Source organism: Bos javanicus, chromosome 13 (genome assembly GCF_032452875.1).
Source record: "Bos javanicus breed banteng chromosome 13, ARS-OSU_banteng_1.0, whole genome shotgun sequence".
Lineage (NCBI taxonomy): Eukaryota > Metazoa > Chordata > Mammalia > Artiodactyla > Bovidae > Bos > Bos javanicus.
The window spans coordinates 51,284,916-51,304,350 of record NC_083880.1 but is presented as its reverse complement, the minus strand read 5'-3'; the positions used below and the strand labels follow the sequence as shown (position 1 = coordinate 51,304,350).

Sequence of the window (19,435 nt, the reverse complement as noted above, 5' to 3'; positions counted from 1 at the left end):
TCAGTAGGGTGCTTTCAGCTTTCTACATTATAAACCAATCATGAAGTCATCAAGCTTGTCTGGCACTGCCCCAAGCCCATGGGTGAGTTGGTCAATGTGCCTCAAACTCAGGTCCTCTTAAATAATCTCACGCCAATACTCACTTTCTGTGGAAGGCATGCTTACATGGACAAATCCCCAACTCATCTCGAGGCTTGAAGTCTTCTAGACACACTGCACAGAGCTGAAAGACAGATTTGCAAATGAGGCAAAGTATCTGCTAAGTCATTCCCCAGGCCAATGTAAAGTGCAGGCCCCTGAGGCCCAGCCATTTGAAGGGACTTCAGTATCCCACAGGTCTGAGTGAAAGAAACAGGATCAAATGGGCAAGGTCTTCTGAAGAAGAGTCTCCTGCTCTTCCTGCACATATCTCAAAATTTGAGGGCAGATGGGAGAAGACAGAAAGCAAGAGGCAGGTTCCTTTACTTCAGTCTATCAGAAGAGTCTGACTTAGGTTTTTTCTTATTAGATAGACTGAACATAATTTTTTGTGCTGTGCCAAGGAGCTGACTTTTTGTAGGAAATGCTCTACCTACTCAGTAGTAGAGCCCCTGAAAGGACTGCTCGGATCCTGAGGCAGGTGCTGGGGCTCTCCTTTTTCTGCTCTTCATAATGTGGAATCTGTAAACCATAGCACAGCCTTCGGTAATACGCTTCTCGTAGTTCCTGGGGTCCCTCACTCTGACACTGTCCTGTCAGTGTCTGTCTTTGTCATATAAAAACTGATTCAAGAGTCACTAAATTTAAACTTGGGAAAATGTGCAGATGGGGCCAGGATTGCTCTGATAGGTGGCTAGCCTCAACTGCTTGGAAAGAAGCCTTATTCAAACCCAGATGCTGGGTTCCAACCACTACTTCTTGAGCACTTACCAGGGCCAAGGGACACCAAGTATCGTCCCATTTACTCAATTTACAGATGGGGAAACAGAAACTCAGAGCAGTAACCATGTTGCCTGGAGGCAATGCAGTTGGTGAGTGCCAGGCCTGGCTGAGGATCCAGGTCTGTAAACACTTTCATTTGCCCAAAGCTTGAACTCCTCCCTGCTTGCTTCCCTGTCCATCTCCAGGGATCCTGGTTAAGCCATCACCATTTCTTGTCCAGACTGCTGACCAGCCTCCCTGTCACCCATTTCTTAACCTATAATATGTAATCCAATATTCTCAGGTTTTGTGATAGGACACGTGGCTCTTTGTGCCCTGTGGCCAGTGCTATGAATGTTGGTCTTCCATCACCCTTCACAGAACTCTCAGGGCCTTGTGTATACAGCAGTCAAGATCTTCACAGGAGGAGGAGAATGGATAAGTACCTTATCAGCTTGGATTACTGCTGAGACAGCATGAGAGGAGGGAGGAGAGCAGGACAGATGGCTGGCCTCGGCTGGGACACCCAAGCTGTGTGACTTCTGCCATCATGATGCCCCTCAAGCTCTGTTCCTTCATCTGCAGGGTAAGGACATTATGTGCCTCTCCCTCCCTCCACCTGAGACTGTCATCATGTCATCAGCTCAGGCTGGGGGCAGGCCTGAGGAGGTAGGAAGGCATTCTACCAATACCAGTTTTTATTCATACTTAAATTGAGTGATGGGAACACTATTTTCAAGCCCATTTTTGTTTTCTGGAGGAAGGTTAAGAACAACCTGTGAGTAAAGATGAGAAACTAGCAGTTTTGGTCTTGGGATGATCTTTTGGGCTTCAGCTTCCCATCTGTAAAGGGGGAATGATGGTCCCACCTCCTACACTGTGTGAACAGGTCCTCTGGCCTTAACATCCAGCTTTCTTCCTGGCATAACCTTCTGAAAAAAAAAAAAATTGAGGACTGCTGGCTCTGCCCTGTAGAGATTCAGTGCTGATCCTACCAAAGGGCAAGATGTTGGATGAGTCATTCATTTTTATTTGGTTATTTTCCCAGAATCCAAAATTAGATTTGTAGCTTTTTCAAATGGAGTTACTATTAATGGCTATTATGTTCTTTTAAAAAAATTCTAAAACCATAGTCACCTGAAAAAAAAGAACAAGATAAACTCTGACATGTTAAGTGCTAAAGGTGACCAGAAGCCAAGGGCAGTCATGATGAACAAAGCTTAGATCTGACTACTTAGCAGTTCCCTCAAGGGTCCAACTAATTTTACAAATTTACAGATTGTACTTTGCAAATGAGCTTTATTCTGCAGTATTTCAATGAGACTGTTTTTTTCACTCCGTCTTTTAAAATGGAGATATAATTCATACACCATAATATTCACCCTGTAAAGCATACAGTTCAGTGCATGCTAAGTCACTTCAGTTGTGTCTGACTCTTTGCAACCCCATGGACTGTAGCCCATAAGGCTCCTCTGTCCGTGGTCTTCTCCAGGCAAGATACTGGAGTGGGCTGTCAGTTCTTCCTTAGGGGATCTTCCTGACACAGGGATTGAACCTGGGTCTCCTGCATTGCAGGAAGATTCTTTACTGTCTGTGCTACCAGGGAAGCAATTCAGTAGTGTGTTTTTTTTTTTTTTTTAAATATATTCACAGAGTTGTGCAACCATCACCACTATCTAATTTCTATGTCAGCAAATTTGGAAAACTCAGCAGTGGCCACAGGACTGGAAAAGGTCAGTTTTCATTCCAATCCCAAAGAAGGGCAATGCCAAAGAATGTTCAAATTACTATACAATTGTGCTCATTTCACATGCTAGCTGGTGGCTCAGATGGTAAAGAATCTTCCTGCATTGTAGGATACCTGGGTCGGGAAGATCCCTTGGAGAAGGAAATGGCTACCCACTCCAGTATTCTTGCCTGGAGATCTCTATGGACAGAGGAACTTGGGACTACAGTTCATGGAGTCACAAAGAGTTGGACACAACTGAGCGACTAACACACTCATACATGCTAGCAATGTTATGCTCAAAATCCTTCAAGCGAGGCTTCAGCAGTACATGAACTAAAAACTTCCAGATGTATCAGCTGGATTTAGAAAAGGCAGATGAACCACAGATCAAATTGCCAACATTTGCTGGGTCACAGAGAAAGCAAGGGAATTCCAGAAAAACATCTACTCCTGTTTCATTGACTATTCTAAAGCCTTTGACTGTGCAGATCACAACAAACTGTGGAAATTTCTTAAAGAGATGGGAATACCAGACCACCATTCCTGTCTCCTGAGAAACTTGTATGCAGCTCAAGAAGCAACATTTAGAACCAGACATGGAACAACAGACTGTTTCAAAATTGGGAAAGGAGTACATCAAGACTGTGTATTGTCCACCTCACTTATTTAACTTATATGCAGAGTACATCATGTGAAATGCTGGGTTGGATGACTTATAAGCTGGAGTCAAGATTACCGGGAGAAATATCAACAATCTCAGATATACAGATGATGCCACTCCAAAGGCAGAAAGTGAAGAGGAACTAAAGAGCCTCTTGATGACAGTGAAAGAGGAGAGTGAAAAAGCTGGCTTAAAATTCAACATTCAAAAAATAAGATCATGTCATCCGGTCCCATCACTTCATAGCAAATAGATAGGAAAAAATGTAAATAGTGAGAGGCTTTATTTTTGGGGGCTCCAAAGTCACTGCAGATGGTGACTGCAGCTCTGAAATTAAAAGATGCTTGCTCCTTGGAAGGAAAGCTATGACAAACCTAGACAGCATATTAAAAAGCAGAGACATCACTTTGCCGACAAAGGTCCGTCTAGTCAAAGTTATGGTTTTTCCAGTCATGTACAGAAGTGAGAGTTAGACCACAGAGAAGGTTGAGCACCAAAGAATTGATGCTTTCAAATTGTGGTGCTGGAGAAGACTCTTGAGATTCCCTCAGACTGCAAGGAGATCAAACCAGTCAATCCTCAAGGAAATCAACCCTGAATATTCATTGGAAGGACTGATAATGTAGCTGAAACTCCAATACTTTTGGCCACCTGATGTGAACAGCCTACTCACTGCAAAAGACCCTGGTGCTGGGAAGGATTGAGAGCATGAGGAGAACGGGGCAACAGAGAATGAGATAGTTGGATAGCATCACCAACTTAATGGACATGAGTTTGAGCAAACTCCAGGAGATAGAGAAGGACAGGGAAGCCTGGTGTGCTGCATTCAGTTCATGGGGTCGCAAAGAGTTGAACATTACTTAGCAACTGAACAACAACAAATAAGCAGTCACTATCCATTCTGCCTTTTCCCCTGGTAACCACTGATTAATTTCCTGGCTTAATGTATTTGTTTATTCTGGTCATTTCAAAATGGACTGGAATCACGAAATGGCGTCATACAACATGTGGTCTGTTGTGTCTACCTCCTTTCACTTAGAATGATACCTTCATGGGTCATCTATATTGCAGCATGAATCAACACCTCATTTTAACGGCAAAATGGTATTCTGTTATATTGAATATACCACCTTTGTTTATCCAGTCATCTGTTGACAGCAACCTGGGTTGTTTCTACCTTTTGGGTATTGTGAATATTGCTCGAAACATTAGTGTACAAGCATCTGTTAGAGTTTTCAGTTCTCTTGGAGTTTTCAGTTAGGAGTAGAATTGCTGGGTCATACGGTAACTCTGTGTTTAAATTTTTGAGGAACTACTAAACTGTTCTCCAAAGTGGTCAAACCATTTCACATTCCCATCAGCAGTGTATTAGGGCCCCAATCTCTCTGTATCTTCAGGTTATTATATCTTGTTGATTTATATACAGTCTAAATGGTATGAAGAGATGCTTTATGTTTGAACTGGATTGCCCTAATGACTAACGATGTGTTTATTGACCATTCATACACCTTCTTTGGAGAAATGTCTTTTCAGATTCTTGCCAATTTTTTAGTTGGGTAATTTTTCTTTTTCTTTTTGAGTTGTATGAGTTTTTTATATATTCTAGACACAAATCCTTTATCAGATAGCCAGCTGATTTTGACAAGGGTTCAAAAGAGTTTCTATGGCAGAAGGATGGCCTTTCGGCAAATGGTGTTGGAGCAACTGGACATCCAGAGGCACCAGAAGTATGATAGGATCTCTAAAGCAACCAAAAAAAAAATGGTAAAGTGGACTTCATCAAATTTAAAAACTTTTGTTCTATGAAAGATCTGTTAGGATAAAAATACTGGGATAAAGTGTTTGCAAATCTTTTTAATTTTTAATTAATGAGTAAATGAATGGCTGTGCTGGGTTTTTGTTGCTGAACATAGGCTTTTCCTAGGTATGGCAAGTGGGAGCTACTCTTTGTTGGGATGCATAGGCTTCTCATTGTGCTGGCTTCTCATGTTGCAAAGCACAGGCTTTAGGTGTGTGAGCTTCAGTAGCGGCAGCACATGGGCCCTAGAAAGCATAGGCTCCTGTAGTTGTGGTACATGGGCTTAGTTGCCCTGCAGCATGTGGAATCGTCCTGGAACCAAGGATTGAACCCACATCCTCTGCATTGGCAGGTGGATTCTTTTTTTTTTTAATATTAAAAAAATTTTTAATCAGAGGATAATTGCTTTACAATGCTGTGTTGGTTTGTGCCATTCATCAACATGAATCAGCCACAGGTATACATATATCCCCTCCCTCTTGAACCTCAGTAGCACTTATATTCTTAACCACTGAACCACCAGGAAAGTCCCAGATCTTTTTATTTTGTAGGCTTTTTATTATTGAGTTGTAGAAGTTATTTATATATGCTAAATACCAAACTTTTCAGATAAAAGACTTGCAAATATTTCCTTCCTGTGATTTGTCTCTTTACTTTCTTGATAATGTTCTTTGAAGCACAAAAGTTTTAAGTTTTGATGAAGTTCAATTTATCTAGGTTTTTCTTTGACTGCTTGTGCTTTAGGTGTCATACCTAAGAAACCACTGTCTAATCCAAAGCCATGAAGATAGATATTTATGTTTACTTCTAAGAGTTTGGTTATTTTAGTTGTTACATTTAGGTCTTTGATTCATTTTTGAGTTATTTTGTGTATGCTGTGAAGGAGGGCTCCAATTTCATTCTTTTTTTTCTTTTGCAAAAACTTTTATAGTTAAAACCCCCAATATGACTTCTAAGTTATTATTTTAAAAACTTTTATTTGACTGTAGTAAGAATAATATAATCAAATCAGTATAATCCAGTCAACATCCTTTGACTTATTTTCATTTCCAAGGAAAGAAAAATACTCTGCACATGAGTAAATATTAGCAAGTTGAGCACAAAGTTATATATGATGACCAATTTCATTCTTTTGTGTGTGGGTATCTAGTTATCCCAGGACCATTTGTTCTCCCCACTTTTTCAAATTATGGGAGTAAGGCAACACATTTACAGGAGACTTGGAAAACACAAAGTTACATATAGTTCTACTATATATTATAATTACTTTTTAAGTAGATAAATTAAGATTTTAATTGGAGTTTCAATATCAAACACTAAAAAATTAATAGAATGAAAAGACAGAAAAGTAGAAGGATGTAGTAGACCTGAAAAGCCTTATGAACCAATTCAGCATGATTAAGATTTATATAATTTTCACACAACAGGATACAAATTCTATTCCAGTTCCCATAGACTATAAACTAGGAGACACTGGAACATATCCAGAGACACATAACAAGGTGCAAAAGTTTCATGGTCTAAAGGTATTGAAATCATACAGTCTGTTCTCTTATCACTGTAGAATTATGTTAGAAATCAAAATCAAAAGATACTCGAAAATAACCCACATATTTTCAAGTGCAATGTGACATTTACCAAGAGAGACCTTTGACTTAGCCATTGAAAGCTTCAATGAAGTTAAAAGACTAAAAAAAACAGAGGGCGATTGCATAGAAGAAAACATTTAAATGAGAAATTAGTATCAAAATGAGAAATTAATATTAAAAATACTTTAAACAAAATCCCATGTTATTCGGAAAGTAAATGTCCACTTTTAAATGATGGGTGTATCTAAGAAGCCATAACAAGGAAAATTAGAAAAATATTTGTAGTAGAATAAAAATGAAAAGAATTTATCAGAATTTGTTGCATGAAGCTGAAGCTGCTCAATGCAACTAAATATAATGTGGAATTTTAAATAAGGTATGAAAACAGATAATGGACACGAGCATAAAATTTGGTGAAATCTGAACAAAATCTGTAGTTAATAATACTGTATCACATTTTAGTTTCTTGTTGTTTTTTTTTTTTTTACAACATAGTATTTTTTTATATTCTCAGAATTGGATTAGAAGTTTCAAGCCTCATTCACATTAAAAAAAAAAATCACGAAGATAATAAGCTTTCTAGACTTTTAGCAGTAATACTAAGTGGAACTATATCAAAGTTTTGAGTGAATATAAATTAGAAATCTAGCATTCTACTCATACTTAGTCAAACAAGTGAAACCAAAATGTCATAAAATTTTTAGCTAGGCAAAAATAGGATCCTAAAAAAAAAAAAAAATAGGATCCTAAGTTTCTTAAAATGTATATATTATATATACTGTGTGTATATATATATATATATACACACATACACACACACACACAAAAGCTTTCTTACTATACTAGATATTAAGAAAGAACAGAGGAGAAATTGGAAAACATAAACTAAATGAAATGGCAATACTGAATATGAAATAGAGAAATGAAACAAACTAGATAAAAGTAAAAGATCATCATAAAATCCAGTTGTTTTTAAAGATAGCTATTCATTGGAGTCACATCCAGAGCTTTGGAGAAAAAAACAATACCTGGGTATTTGTATTTTTCAAAAAATTCCAAGTAATATGCATCTGGATTTTAAAAAGTGATTACAGGTTTTTCTATTATATGGTAATTTTGGTGATATAGAGTTCTATTATTTATTTTGACCAATCATGATTTAATGGTACTAAGTGAACAACAGTTACATAATCACAATAGTAAAAGATGTTTATTAGTTTTCACAATCAATATCCAAACAAAAATAAAAGATAATTACAGTTGCAGGCCATAATGGAAACATGACTAACCTAACAATATAAAATAATTACATACAATTTAGGGGATTAAGTAGAGTGATGTGGTAACTGGAAGTGCTTATGACATGCATATGTTTTAATCCATCCAGCAAGTCTATGTTCTGTGGTTGGCACGTTTAATCCATTTACAGTTAAGGTCATTATCAATATGTATGATCCTATTACCATATTCTTAACTGTTTTGTTTTTTGTAGGTCTTTTCCTTTTCTTGTGTTTCTTGCCTAGAGAAGTTCCTTTAGCATTAGTTGAAAAACTGGTTTGATGGTGCTGAGTTCTCTTAACTTTCACTTGTCTGTTAAGCTTCTGATTTCTCCATCAAATCTGAATGAGTCTTCTTGGTTGTAGGCTCCTCCCTCTCATCACTTTAAACATACTGTGCCCTTCCCTTCTGGCACAGAGTTTCTGTTGAGAAACCAGCTGATAGCCTCATGTGAGTTCTCTTGTATGCTATTTGTTGTTTTTCCCTTGTTGCTTTTAATATTTTGTCTTTAATTTTTGTCAGTTTGATTACTGTGTGTCTCAGTGTGTTCCTCCTTGGGTTTATCCTTCCTGGGACTCTCTGTGCTTCCTGCACTTGGTTGACTATTTCCTTTTCCATGTTAGGGAAGTTTTCAGCTATTAGCTCTTCAAATATTTTCTTGAGTCTTCTCTGTCTTCTCCTTCTGGGACTTCTATAATGCTAACACTGGTACATTTAATGTTGTCCCAGAGGTCTCTTAGGCTGTCTTCATTTTTTTTCCTCTATGTTCTGCTTTGTGGCTGTGATTTCCACCATTCAGTCTTCCAGGTCACTTATCCATTCTTCTGCTCAGTTATTCTGTTGATCCTTCTAGTGTATTGTTCATCTCTGTTTATTCTGTAGTTCTTGTAGGTCTTTGGTAAACATTTCTTGGATCTTTTCCATTCTTTTTCTGAGATTGTGGATTGTCTAACTATCATTCTGAATTCTTTTTCTAGAAGATTGCCTACCTCCATTTCATTTAGTTGTTTTTTTCTGGGCTTTTATCTTGTCCCTTCATCTGGGACATAATCTCTGCCTTTTCATTTTGATTAACTTTCTGTGATGTGGTTTTCGTTTTGGTGGCTATGGGATTGTAGTCTTTCCTTATTCTGTCTGTCATCTGGTGGATGAGGTTAAGAGGCTTGTATAGGCTTCCTGATGGGAGGGACGAGAGGTGGGAAAAACTGGGTCTTGTTCTGGTGGGCAGGGCTGTGCTCAGTAAAACTTTAATCTGATTGTCTGCTGATGGGTGAGGCTGCACTCCCTCCCTGGCAGTTTTTTGGACTGAGGTGACCCAGTCCTGGAGTCTATAAGCTAGGGTTAATGGTGAACTCCAAGAGGGCTCATGTGCCAAGGGGCACCTCCTTGGACTGCAGCTGCCAGTGCCCCCATCCCTGCAGTGAGCCATGGCCAACCCACAGGACATCCTCCAGCACTAAGCAGGTAGTCTTCTGTGAGGTGACCGTTCCTTTCCCCTGGGTCTTGGCACACACAAGATTTTGTTTGTACCCTTCAAGAGTGGAGTCTCTGTTTCCCCCAGTTTTGTGGAAGTTCTATAGTCAAATTCCACTGGCCTTCAAGGTCAGTTTCTATGAGGATTCCTAGTCCCTTTGCCAGATACCCAGGCTGGGAAGCCTGGCATGGGTCTCAGAACCTTTATAACAGTAGGAGAACTTCTTTCGTATTACTGTCCTCCAGTTTGTGAGTCACTCACCCCACGAGTATGGGATTTGATTTTATGGTGACTGCAGCTCTCCTTACCATCTTGTTGCAGCTTCTCCTTTGTCTTTGGACATGGGGTATCTATTTTTGGTGGGTTCCTGCATCCTCCTGTAGATGGCTGTTCAACAGCTAGTTGTGATTCTGCTCTTGCAGGAGGAGATGAGCACATGTCCTTCTGCTCCACCACCTTGAACCAATCTACAGCACCATTTGTTGAATAGATGGTTCTTTTCCTATTGAATGTCTTGGCATCCTTGTTGAAAATCAATTGACCATAAATGTATTGGTTTATTTCTGAACTCTCAATTCTATTCCATTGATTTTTATGTCTATCCATGTGCTTGTATCACACTGTCTTAAATACTGTAGCTTTGTGGTAAGTTCTGATATTGGGAAGTGTGAATCCTCCAGTTCTCTTCCTTTTTGAGATTGTATTTGGCCATTTGGGACTGTTATAGTTCCATGTGAATTTTAAGTTCTGCTTGTTTATTTCTATAAAAAAAGGGCAGCTGTAGTTTTGATAGGAGTTGTGCTGATTTTGTAAATATTTTGGGGGAATACTGCTGTATTTAATAATAGTAAGGACTTCCCTGGTGATCCAGTGGTTAAGAATCCACTTGCCAATGGACACAGGTTTGATCTCTGGTCTGAGAAGACTCCACATACCACAGGGCAACTAAGCCTGTGCACCACAATTTGAGCACCCTGGAGCCCATGCTCTGCCACAAGGGAATCCATTGCAATTAGATGCCTGTGCACTGTAACCAGAGAGTAGCCACAGCTAGAGAAAACCTGCAGCAGACATCAAGCACAGAAAAAAACAAACAAACCCAAAACAGTAGGTCTTCCAAATCATGAATACAGGATGTCTTTCCATTCATTTATGTCTTCTTTAATGTCTTTCAGTGATGTTTTATAGTTTTCAGTGTACAAGTCTGAGCATCTTTCTTTTGTCAAATTTATTCCCAGGAATCTTACCCTTTTTGGTGCCATTGTAATTGGAATTGTTTTCTTCATTTCATTCAGATTGTTCATTGCTACTACAAAGCTGATCTTGTATATTGATCTTTATTCTGAAAAATTTCTGAACTCATTTATCTCTTGATTTTTGGTGGATTCTTTTGGGGTTCCTGTGGCTACAAAATCATATCTACAAATACAGTTTTACTTCTTAATTTCCAATCTGGATGCCTTTTACTACTTTTTCCTGCTCAAGTGCTCTGGCTTGACCCCTCCAGTACAATGTTAAATAAAAACAATTAGAGTAGGCATCCTTGTCTAATTTCCTCTTAGGAAGAAAAGCTTCTAGTCTTTCAATAAGTATGATGTTAGTTGTGGGTTTTTCATAGAAACCTTGATCAAGTTGCAGAAGTTCCCTTCTGCTTCTAGTTTATTGAGTATTTTTATCATAAAAGAATGTTGAATTTTGTCAAATGCTTTTTCTACATCTATTCAGGTGGTCATGTGTTCTCCCTACCCCTTTATTCTATCAACTGGGTGTATTACATTGACTGATTTTCCTTTGTTCAACCAACTCTGTATTCCTGGGACAAATTATAATCCTTTTTATATGCTGCTGATTTTGGTTTGCTAGTGTTTGTTGAAGATTTTTACAACTATATTGATAAGTGATATTGATTTGGAGTTTTTTCTTTTTTATGATATCACTGACTGGTCCGGATATCAAGATGATACTGGCCTTACAGAATGAGACAGGAAATCACTCTTCATTTTTCAAAGTCAAAGAATAGATCCTATCAGCCCTGTTAGAAACTGGGCTAGGACATACATTTACTGATTGGTCACTGCATAGATACTTGAGGCCATTTGTTTTGCATGATAAAAGGCAGAAAGGTCCTTAACACATTGTTGACTAGAGATATATTAATTCATCGTTTGTTACCTGAACATTATTGACCAGAGACGTATTAATATATTTTTTGAGAGTGATACAATTAACATTACCATGTGAAGTTGTTAAGAGTTTAAAATTGATCAAGGCATCATTATACAACTTATGATTGTCATGATCATTCACATTTTGCTCTGTTGGATTTTTCTTCCAACTTTGTGTATGTTATAAATGCAAGTTTATTACTGTAAAATTTTCAAAAATGACACATTGTGAAATTTTGAGTAAATAAGAATTTTCCGGTAAATTTTATGCAGATACTTTCTCTCTTGTCTGTGCAACATATATACTAGTGCATCAGAAGATGATTTTTCAGAATACACTTCTAATTCAGATATGAATATTCAGTTCAGTTCAGTTCAGTCACTCAGTTGTGTCCGACTCTTTGCGACCCCATGAATCGCAGCACGCCAGGCCTCCCTGTCCATCACCAACTCCTGGAGTTCACTCAAACTCACATCCATTGAGTCGGTGATGCCATCCAGCCATCTCATTCTCTGTCGTTCCCTTCTCCTCCTGCCCCCAATCCCTTCCAGCATCAGAGTCTTTTCCAATGAGTCAACTCTTCGCATGAGGTGGCCAAAGTACTAGAGTTTCAGCTTCAGCATCAGTCCTTCCAAAGAACACCCAGGACCGATCTCCTTTAGAATGGACTGGTTGGATCTCCTTGCAGTCCAAAGGACTCTCAAGAGTCTTCTCCAGCACCACAGTTCAAAAGCATCAATTCTTCGGTGCTCAGCTTTTTCACAGTCCAACTCTCACATCCATACATGACCACTGGAAAAACCATAGCCTTGACTAGATGGACCTTTGTTGGCAAAGTAATGTCTCTGCTTTTCAATATGCTATCTAGGTTGGTCATAACTTTCCTTCCAAGAAGTAAGCGTCTTTTAATTTCATGGCTGCAGTCACTATCTGCAGTGATTTTGGAGCCCCCAAAAATAAAGTCTGATACTGTTTCCCCATCTATTTTCCATGAAGTGATGGGACCAGATGCCATATCTTTGTTTTCTGAATGTTGAGTTTTAAGCCAACTTTTTCACTCTCCTCTTTCACTTTCATCAAGAGGCTTTTTAGTTCCTCTTCACTTTCTGCCATAAGGGTGGTGTCATCTGCATATCTGAGGTTATTGATATTTCTCCCAGCAATCTTGATTCCAGCTTGTGCTTCTTCCAGCCCAGCGTTTCTCATGATGTACTCTGCACAGAAGTTAAATAAGCAGGGTGACAATATACACCCTTGATGTACTCCTTTTCCTATTTGGAACTAGTCTGTTGTTCCATGTCCAGTTATAACTGTTGCTTCCTGACCTGCATTGAGGTTTCTCAAGAGGCAGGTCACGTGGTCTGATATCCCCATCTCTTTCAGAATTTTCCACAGTTTATTGTGATCCACACAGTCAAAGGCTTTGGCATAGTCAATAAAGCAGAAATAGATGCTTTTCTGGAACTCTCTTGCTTTTTCCATGATCCAGCGGATGTTGGCAATTTGATCTCTGGTTCCTCTGCCTTTTCTAAAACCAGCTTGAACATTCACGTATTGCTAAAGCCTGGCTTGGAGAATTTTAAGCATTACTTTACTAGCGTGTGAGATGAGTGCAACTGTGCGGTAGTTTGAGCATTCTTTGGCATTGCCTTTCTTTGGGATTGGAATGAAAACTGACACTTTCCAGTCCTGTGGCCACTGCTGAGTTTTCCAAATTTGCTGGCATATTGAGTGCAGCACTTTCACAGCATCATCTTTCAGGATTTGAAATAGCTCAACTGGAATGCCATCACCTCCACTAGCTTTGTTCGTAGTGATGCTTTCTAAGGCCCACTTGACTTCACATTCCAGGATGTCTGGCTATAGGTGAGTGATCTCACCATCGTGATTATCTTGGTCATGAAGATCTTTTTTGTACAGTTCTTCTGTGTATTTTTGCCACCTCTTCTTAATATCTTCTGCTTCTGTTAGGTCCATACCATTTCTGTCTTTTATTGAGCCCATCTTTGCATGAAATGTTCCCTTGGTATCTCTAATTTTCTTGAAGAGATTTCTAGTCCTTCCCATTCTGTTGTTTTCCTCTATTTCTTTGCATTCATCACTGAGGAAGGCTTTCTTATCTCTCCTTGCTATTCTTTGGAACTCTGCATTCAGATGCTTATATCTTTCCTTTTCTCCTTTGCTTTTCGCTTCTCTTGTTAGACCAACAAAAATGACAAAAGACCTTAGTGATTGATTCTGATAAGGAAAGTGAAAATGAAGCTCGTGGTGCTGGAGAAGACTTCACAGGTGTGTCAGGTGTAACTATTGAATGTAATAACCTGCAAAGTGTTAGTGAGGCAACAGAACTGATTTTTGGCCAGTGAAAATACAAATCACCAGCCACAGGCATTAGTTTCGGCAAAAATCCGCTAGTCAATAGCAAGTTAACTGACAGCTCTTCAGAGAATAGAAGGGAGCTGGCATTTCATAATAATTTTTGCAGCTTGGGGAACAGCAGAAGCTTCACGTTTGTGGGTACAACAGGGGCATCATAACGTGAAGGCTCCAGACTAAAAAAGATAAAGGGCCATCTATTTTTCTCCACACTCAGAAGTTGGAGGATATGTCCATTCTCCTCAACTTTTTTAAACCTCAACTGCTATAAAAGCAAAACAAGGAATAACACTTACCCTAACTAACCTTCAGAGAAGGCAATGGCACCCCACTCCAGTACTCTTGCCTGGAAAATTCCATGGACAGAGGATCCTGGTGGGCTATAGTCCATGAGGTCGCTAAGAGTTGGACACGACTGAGCGACTTCCCTTTCACTTTTCACTCTCATGCATTGGAGAAGGAAATGGCAACCCACTCCAGTGTTCTTGCCTGGAGAATCCCAGGGACGGGGGAGCCTGGTAGGAGGCCGTCTACGGGGTCGCAGAGAGTTGGACACGACTGAAGCGACTTAGCAGCAGCAGCTACCTAACCTAGTTTTTTTATAGTGTGAGTTCCCTTGCTCCTGAGATAAATTATATGAAGAAACAGACATCTTGGTAATCTTACCACCTGGAATACATGATTCCATTTTTTTTTTAACTTTGACATTATACCCATAAATAAAACAAACTTGAAGGGAAAATGGCTTTTAGGGACCATAGCACACTGGGAAGAAGACTAATTATCTAGTACTCACAGAGTATATGATCCCTAAAATGCCCAAGAAGGAAGGATTTGACATTTCCCAACGGGCTGACACAACCTGTAAATGTACCTCAAATGTGAGCTAGGGATGGAGAATCACATGGGGAAGACAACGTCATGCAATGCAAATGACCCACAGCTGATGTCATTTAGCCAAAATGGTTTTCTTTTAAATAGACAATCATTCTTTGATGGTGGTAGTGGACAATAATTATTACACTTTTCCTTGAATAGTTACAAGGATAATCATATATTTGCAAAGGCAGCATTTCCAATTCAGAGGTGTCATTTAATGTTGGAATCTTTGAAAGCTATGAAAGCAACCTAAACATGGCTGTGCTGCTCAGAAGAGATCTGACTTTCTTGCTCCAGACTGAAGTACAATGGGCAGTCCCTGCCATGGCCTTCATGTATTCGTGTGCTCAGCCCATTACTGTCCTAGCCTCATTGGCTTATGACTTTCTCTCCCTCTTTGAGGGAAGGGAGGGACTATACTCTGCTCACTCAGTCTCTAGGGTCCTAAATATTGTCAGTTCCCTATACATGCTTTGGGCTTTTTTTTTTTAAACAATTTTTTACAATGTAAACTTGGGACAAACCTCAGTTGGGTTCTAAGTACTTATAATTTAAAAATAAATTTCAGTAATGTGATTTATAAGAAGACTGATCAGTAATCTCAGAAAGATGAGTGGGTTTAAAATCTCCTCCCACATAAGAAAGGGATGTGGTAAAACTTGTAGCAACAGAGTCACCTCCTCACTGGACCAAAGGGAAAGGAGTGGGCTTGTAGGGAAGTGAGAAGGAAAAGATATTCTTAAAAAAATTTTTTTTATTTCATTTATTTTTGGCTGTGCTGGATCTTTGTTGCTGCCCAGGGGCTTTCTCTAGTTGCAGTGAGAGGGCTACTCTAGTTGTGGTGTGCAGACTTGTCATTGCCGTGGCTTCTCTTGTTGTAGACCATGGGCTCTAGGCCTCTGGGTTTAGCAGTTGTGGCACTTGGGCTCAGTAGTGGTGCTGCATGGGCTGAGTTGCCCTGTGGCATGTGGGATCTTCTTGGACCAGGGATCAAACTGTGTCCCCTGCATTGACAGCAGATTCTTTTCTTTTTAATTAAAAAATATTTATTTTATTATTTGGCTGTACCAGGTCTTAATTGTGACCTGTGGGATCTAGTTCCCTCAAGAGGGACTGAACCCCCTGCATTGGGAGCATGGAGTCTTAGCCACTGGACCACCATGGAAGTCCCTAAAATATTTTTTAATGTTAACTTTTTAAATTGAAATATAGTTGATTTGCAGTGTTTCAGGTATACAGCAAAGTGATTCAATTTTTTATATATATGTGTATGTATATGTATATAGATGTTAAAGGTGGCGCCAGTGGTAAAGAACTCGGCTGGCAGGCAGATTCTTAACCATTGGACCACCAGGGAAGTCTGGAAAAGATGTTTTTAACTTCATTTTACACAAGGGGCGACTTCAAGGGGTTACCTTCCTAGAGTCTCTTCCTGTGGAAACTAGGGTAGAGCAAGGCCATAGCGTGTTTGCCACATGACTCCTCATTCACTCTCTGCCTGACCCAGGAGTTTTCCTGGTCCTTGTGCAGCTAGGATCCTAGCTGCTGAGATGCAGGAAGGAGCAGATTCTCCTTTCCTTTCTGCAGTATCACCCTAACAGAAAAGGCGATGGACCCAAACGTGCTCAAATTTGGAAGCTACGTGGATGTCTGTATCACTGTATTGTACTGTGTAGATACAGGCCTAACGTTCTGATTGGCTCACGTGGCCACAGAAGGTGGATGAGGCTTGCTCTGGGAGAGTGGCAGGATAGAAAGAGTACAATACAGAAAAAATATTTTAAGAAATAATAGCTAAAAAGCTTGGTGAAAGACAAATCTACATATTTATGAAGCTGATTAAACTCCAAACAGGAAAAATCCTAAGAAATCCATGCTGAGACAAATCATAATCAAAATGCTGAAAACAAAAGGCAAAGAAAAAAATCTTGAAAGTAGCCAGAGAAAAAGGACACATTATTGACAGGAGATCAATGATTTGAATGACTACATTTTTCTCATCAGACACCACAGAGTTCAGAAGGAAGCGGCACAACATTTTAAAAGCGCTGAAGGAAAAGAAACGTCAACCTAGGGATAAAGATGAAATAAAGACATTCTCAGCTGAAAGCAAAGTAACAGAATTCATAGCCAGCAGATCTACTCTAAAAGAATTGCTAAACGAGATTCATCAGATAGAAGGAAAATTACATAAGAAGGAAACTTGGAACAACAAACTATTTTTCCCCTCCAGAATTCTTTAAAATATATCTAATGGTTGAAAGTAAAAAATACAACACTGTCTGATGGAATTTTCAATGTATATAGATGCTATATACTTACTATATATATAGGGGTGAAAGTAAAGGGATCTATATGGTGGGAAGGTTTCTACATTCCAACTGAAGTGCTAAAAAATTGATTCTAGGCATTTATTTTGTAATCCCTAAGCAACCACTAAAAAATTATACAAAAAGATAAAATCATAATATGATTTTATGAATGTTTAAATGACCCAAAAGAAGGTAGGAAAGGGAAACAAAGGAATAAATAAGAGAGGGAAAAGCAGATGATAAATAAGAGTTGACCTAAGTCCAAACATAGCAATAATTGCATTAAACATAAATAGTCTAAGCACATCAATTAAAAGACAGATTGGCAGGGTGGACTAAAAAACATAACTATATGCTGTGTATAAAAACACTACTTCAAATATAAATAGACATAATGTGTTTACAGATTAGATGACTCAACATGGTAAAGATGCCAATTTCCCCCTAACTGATTTACATATTTAATGCAAATAATAATAAAAAAGCAGGATGTTTGTGTCTCTCTGTGTGTGTAGTTATAGACAAGTTGCTACTACAGTTTACATGAAAGAGCAAAGGAACTAGACCAGCTAAAACAGTTTTGGAAAAAAAACTAAAGTTGGAGGAATCATACACCTGATTTTAAGACTTGCTATAAAGGTACAATAATCAAAACTGTGGTACTGGTGAAGGAAACAGGCACAAAAATAAATAGAACAGAATCCAGAAATAGACTCATAAAAATATGGTCCTTTGATTTTTGATAAAGGTGCAAAAAAGATTTAATGGAGAAAGCAACCACTCACCATAACCAGAGCTGGGGATACTGTGGTGAACAAATCAAAGACTAAATGCAAATGACAAGGCTCTCGGGCTTTTCTTAAAACAAAACTCAGATCTGGCGATAGCTGGCCTCTATTCCCCTGGAGCTGAGTGCTGACGATTTCTTTAACACAAGACCTTGCCTGCCCAAGGTTCGTCTAGTCAAGGCTATGGTTTTTCCTGTAGTCATGTATGGATGTGAGAGTTGGACTGTGAAGAAGGCTGAGCGCCGAAGAATTGATGCTTTTGAACTGTGGTGTTGGAGAAGACTCTTGAGAGTCCCTTGGACTGCAAGGAGATCCAACCAGTCCATTCTGAAGGAGATCAGCCCTGGGATTTCTTTGGAAGGAATGATACTAAAGCTGAAACTCCAGTACTTTGGCCACTTCATGCGAAGAGTTGACTCACTGGAAAAGACTCTGATGCTGGGGGGATTGGGGGCAGGAGGAGAAGGGGACGACAGAGGATGAGATGGCTGGATGGCATCACTGACTCGATGGACGTGAGTCTGAGTGAACTCCGGGAGTTGGTGATGGACAGGGAGGCCTGGTGTGCTGCGATTCATGGGGTCGCAAAGAGTCGGACACGACTGAGCGACTGATCTGATCTGATCAGATCTGATGCCTGCCCCAGTGTGTCACAGCTTCCAGGGCACCTTTCTGTTTCTCTTGATACCAAGATTCCATTAGATGCAATTTATTATCCCACTTACATGACTGTCCTATTGTTTTCTCTCAGAAATCTGTTTCTCTGGATCTATGTCTCTATTAAAAGATGGAGGAAGAAAAGGTAAACAAGGAAGACTATGGGTTTTAAAAGAAGGTATTTTTTGTTTACAGAAGGGCAATATATTCTTATGATTTTAATATGTACACATCATCTCCTTAGTTTCACATGTTGAGTGTTGCTCGACTCCTAGACTGGTAGAACAATGTAAACAAAAAGTGATATAAATAATTGTAGCTGTAGAGTGGTCTAAGAAGTTGGAAGGGTGGGTGGTGTTTGGGCAGCTGAGTCTGCAAGGTCCCAGGAACGTTCCATTAGGGGAGCAAAAGCCAAGAAGAAGCAATTGTGCAATAGTGGAGCCCTGAAGAGCTTCTCACTGTTACTTCAGATAACACAAGGCACCCTTCTGTACACTCTTGTGTGATTCTCATTTATAGTCTTCTGTAATAGATGGTTAATGTCTTAAAAGCAGAGATTAGTTATGTTTCTTTGTGTCTCCATGGTTTATTACAATGTCTGATATGTTTTATCTATTCAGTAACTTTTAAAATTACAGTTGACCCTGGAACATAACGCAGGGGGCTATGGGTACTGACCCTCCATGCAGTTGAAAAATCCATGTATAGTTTCTAGTCAGCCCTCTGTATCCATGGTTCCTTTGTTATCTTTAGTTCCTCTGTATCCACAGATTCAAACAACACAAAGAAGTCTGACAGAAAACAGTTTCCACACAAAGAAATGCATCC

General features: G+C 39.3%; 1 protein-coding gene across 2 annotated transcripts in view; it reads right to left on the bottom strand.

Moving 5' to 3' along the window:
• Positions 1 to 19,435, bottom strand: part of RNF24 (ring finger protein 24) — a 111,564-nt gene that overhangs the window by 6,608 nt on the left and 85,521 nt on the right. For both annotated transcript variants that reach the window (XM_061436643.1, XM_061436644.1), the window contains one exon: positions 144 to 223. In XM_061436643.1, the coding sequence (XP_061292627.1) occupies positions 144 to 223 (80 nt within the window). The remainder of the gene's footprint in view (positions 1 to 143; positions 224 to 19,435) is intronic.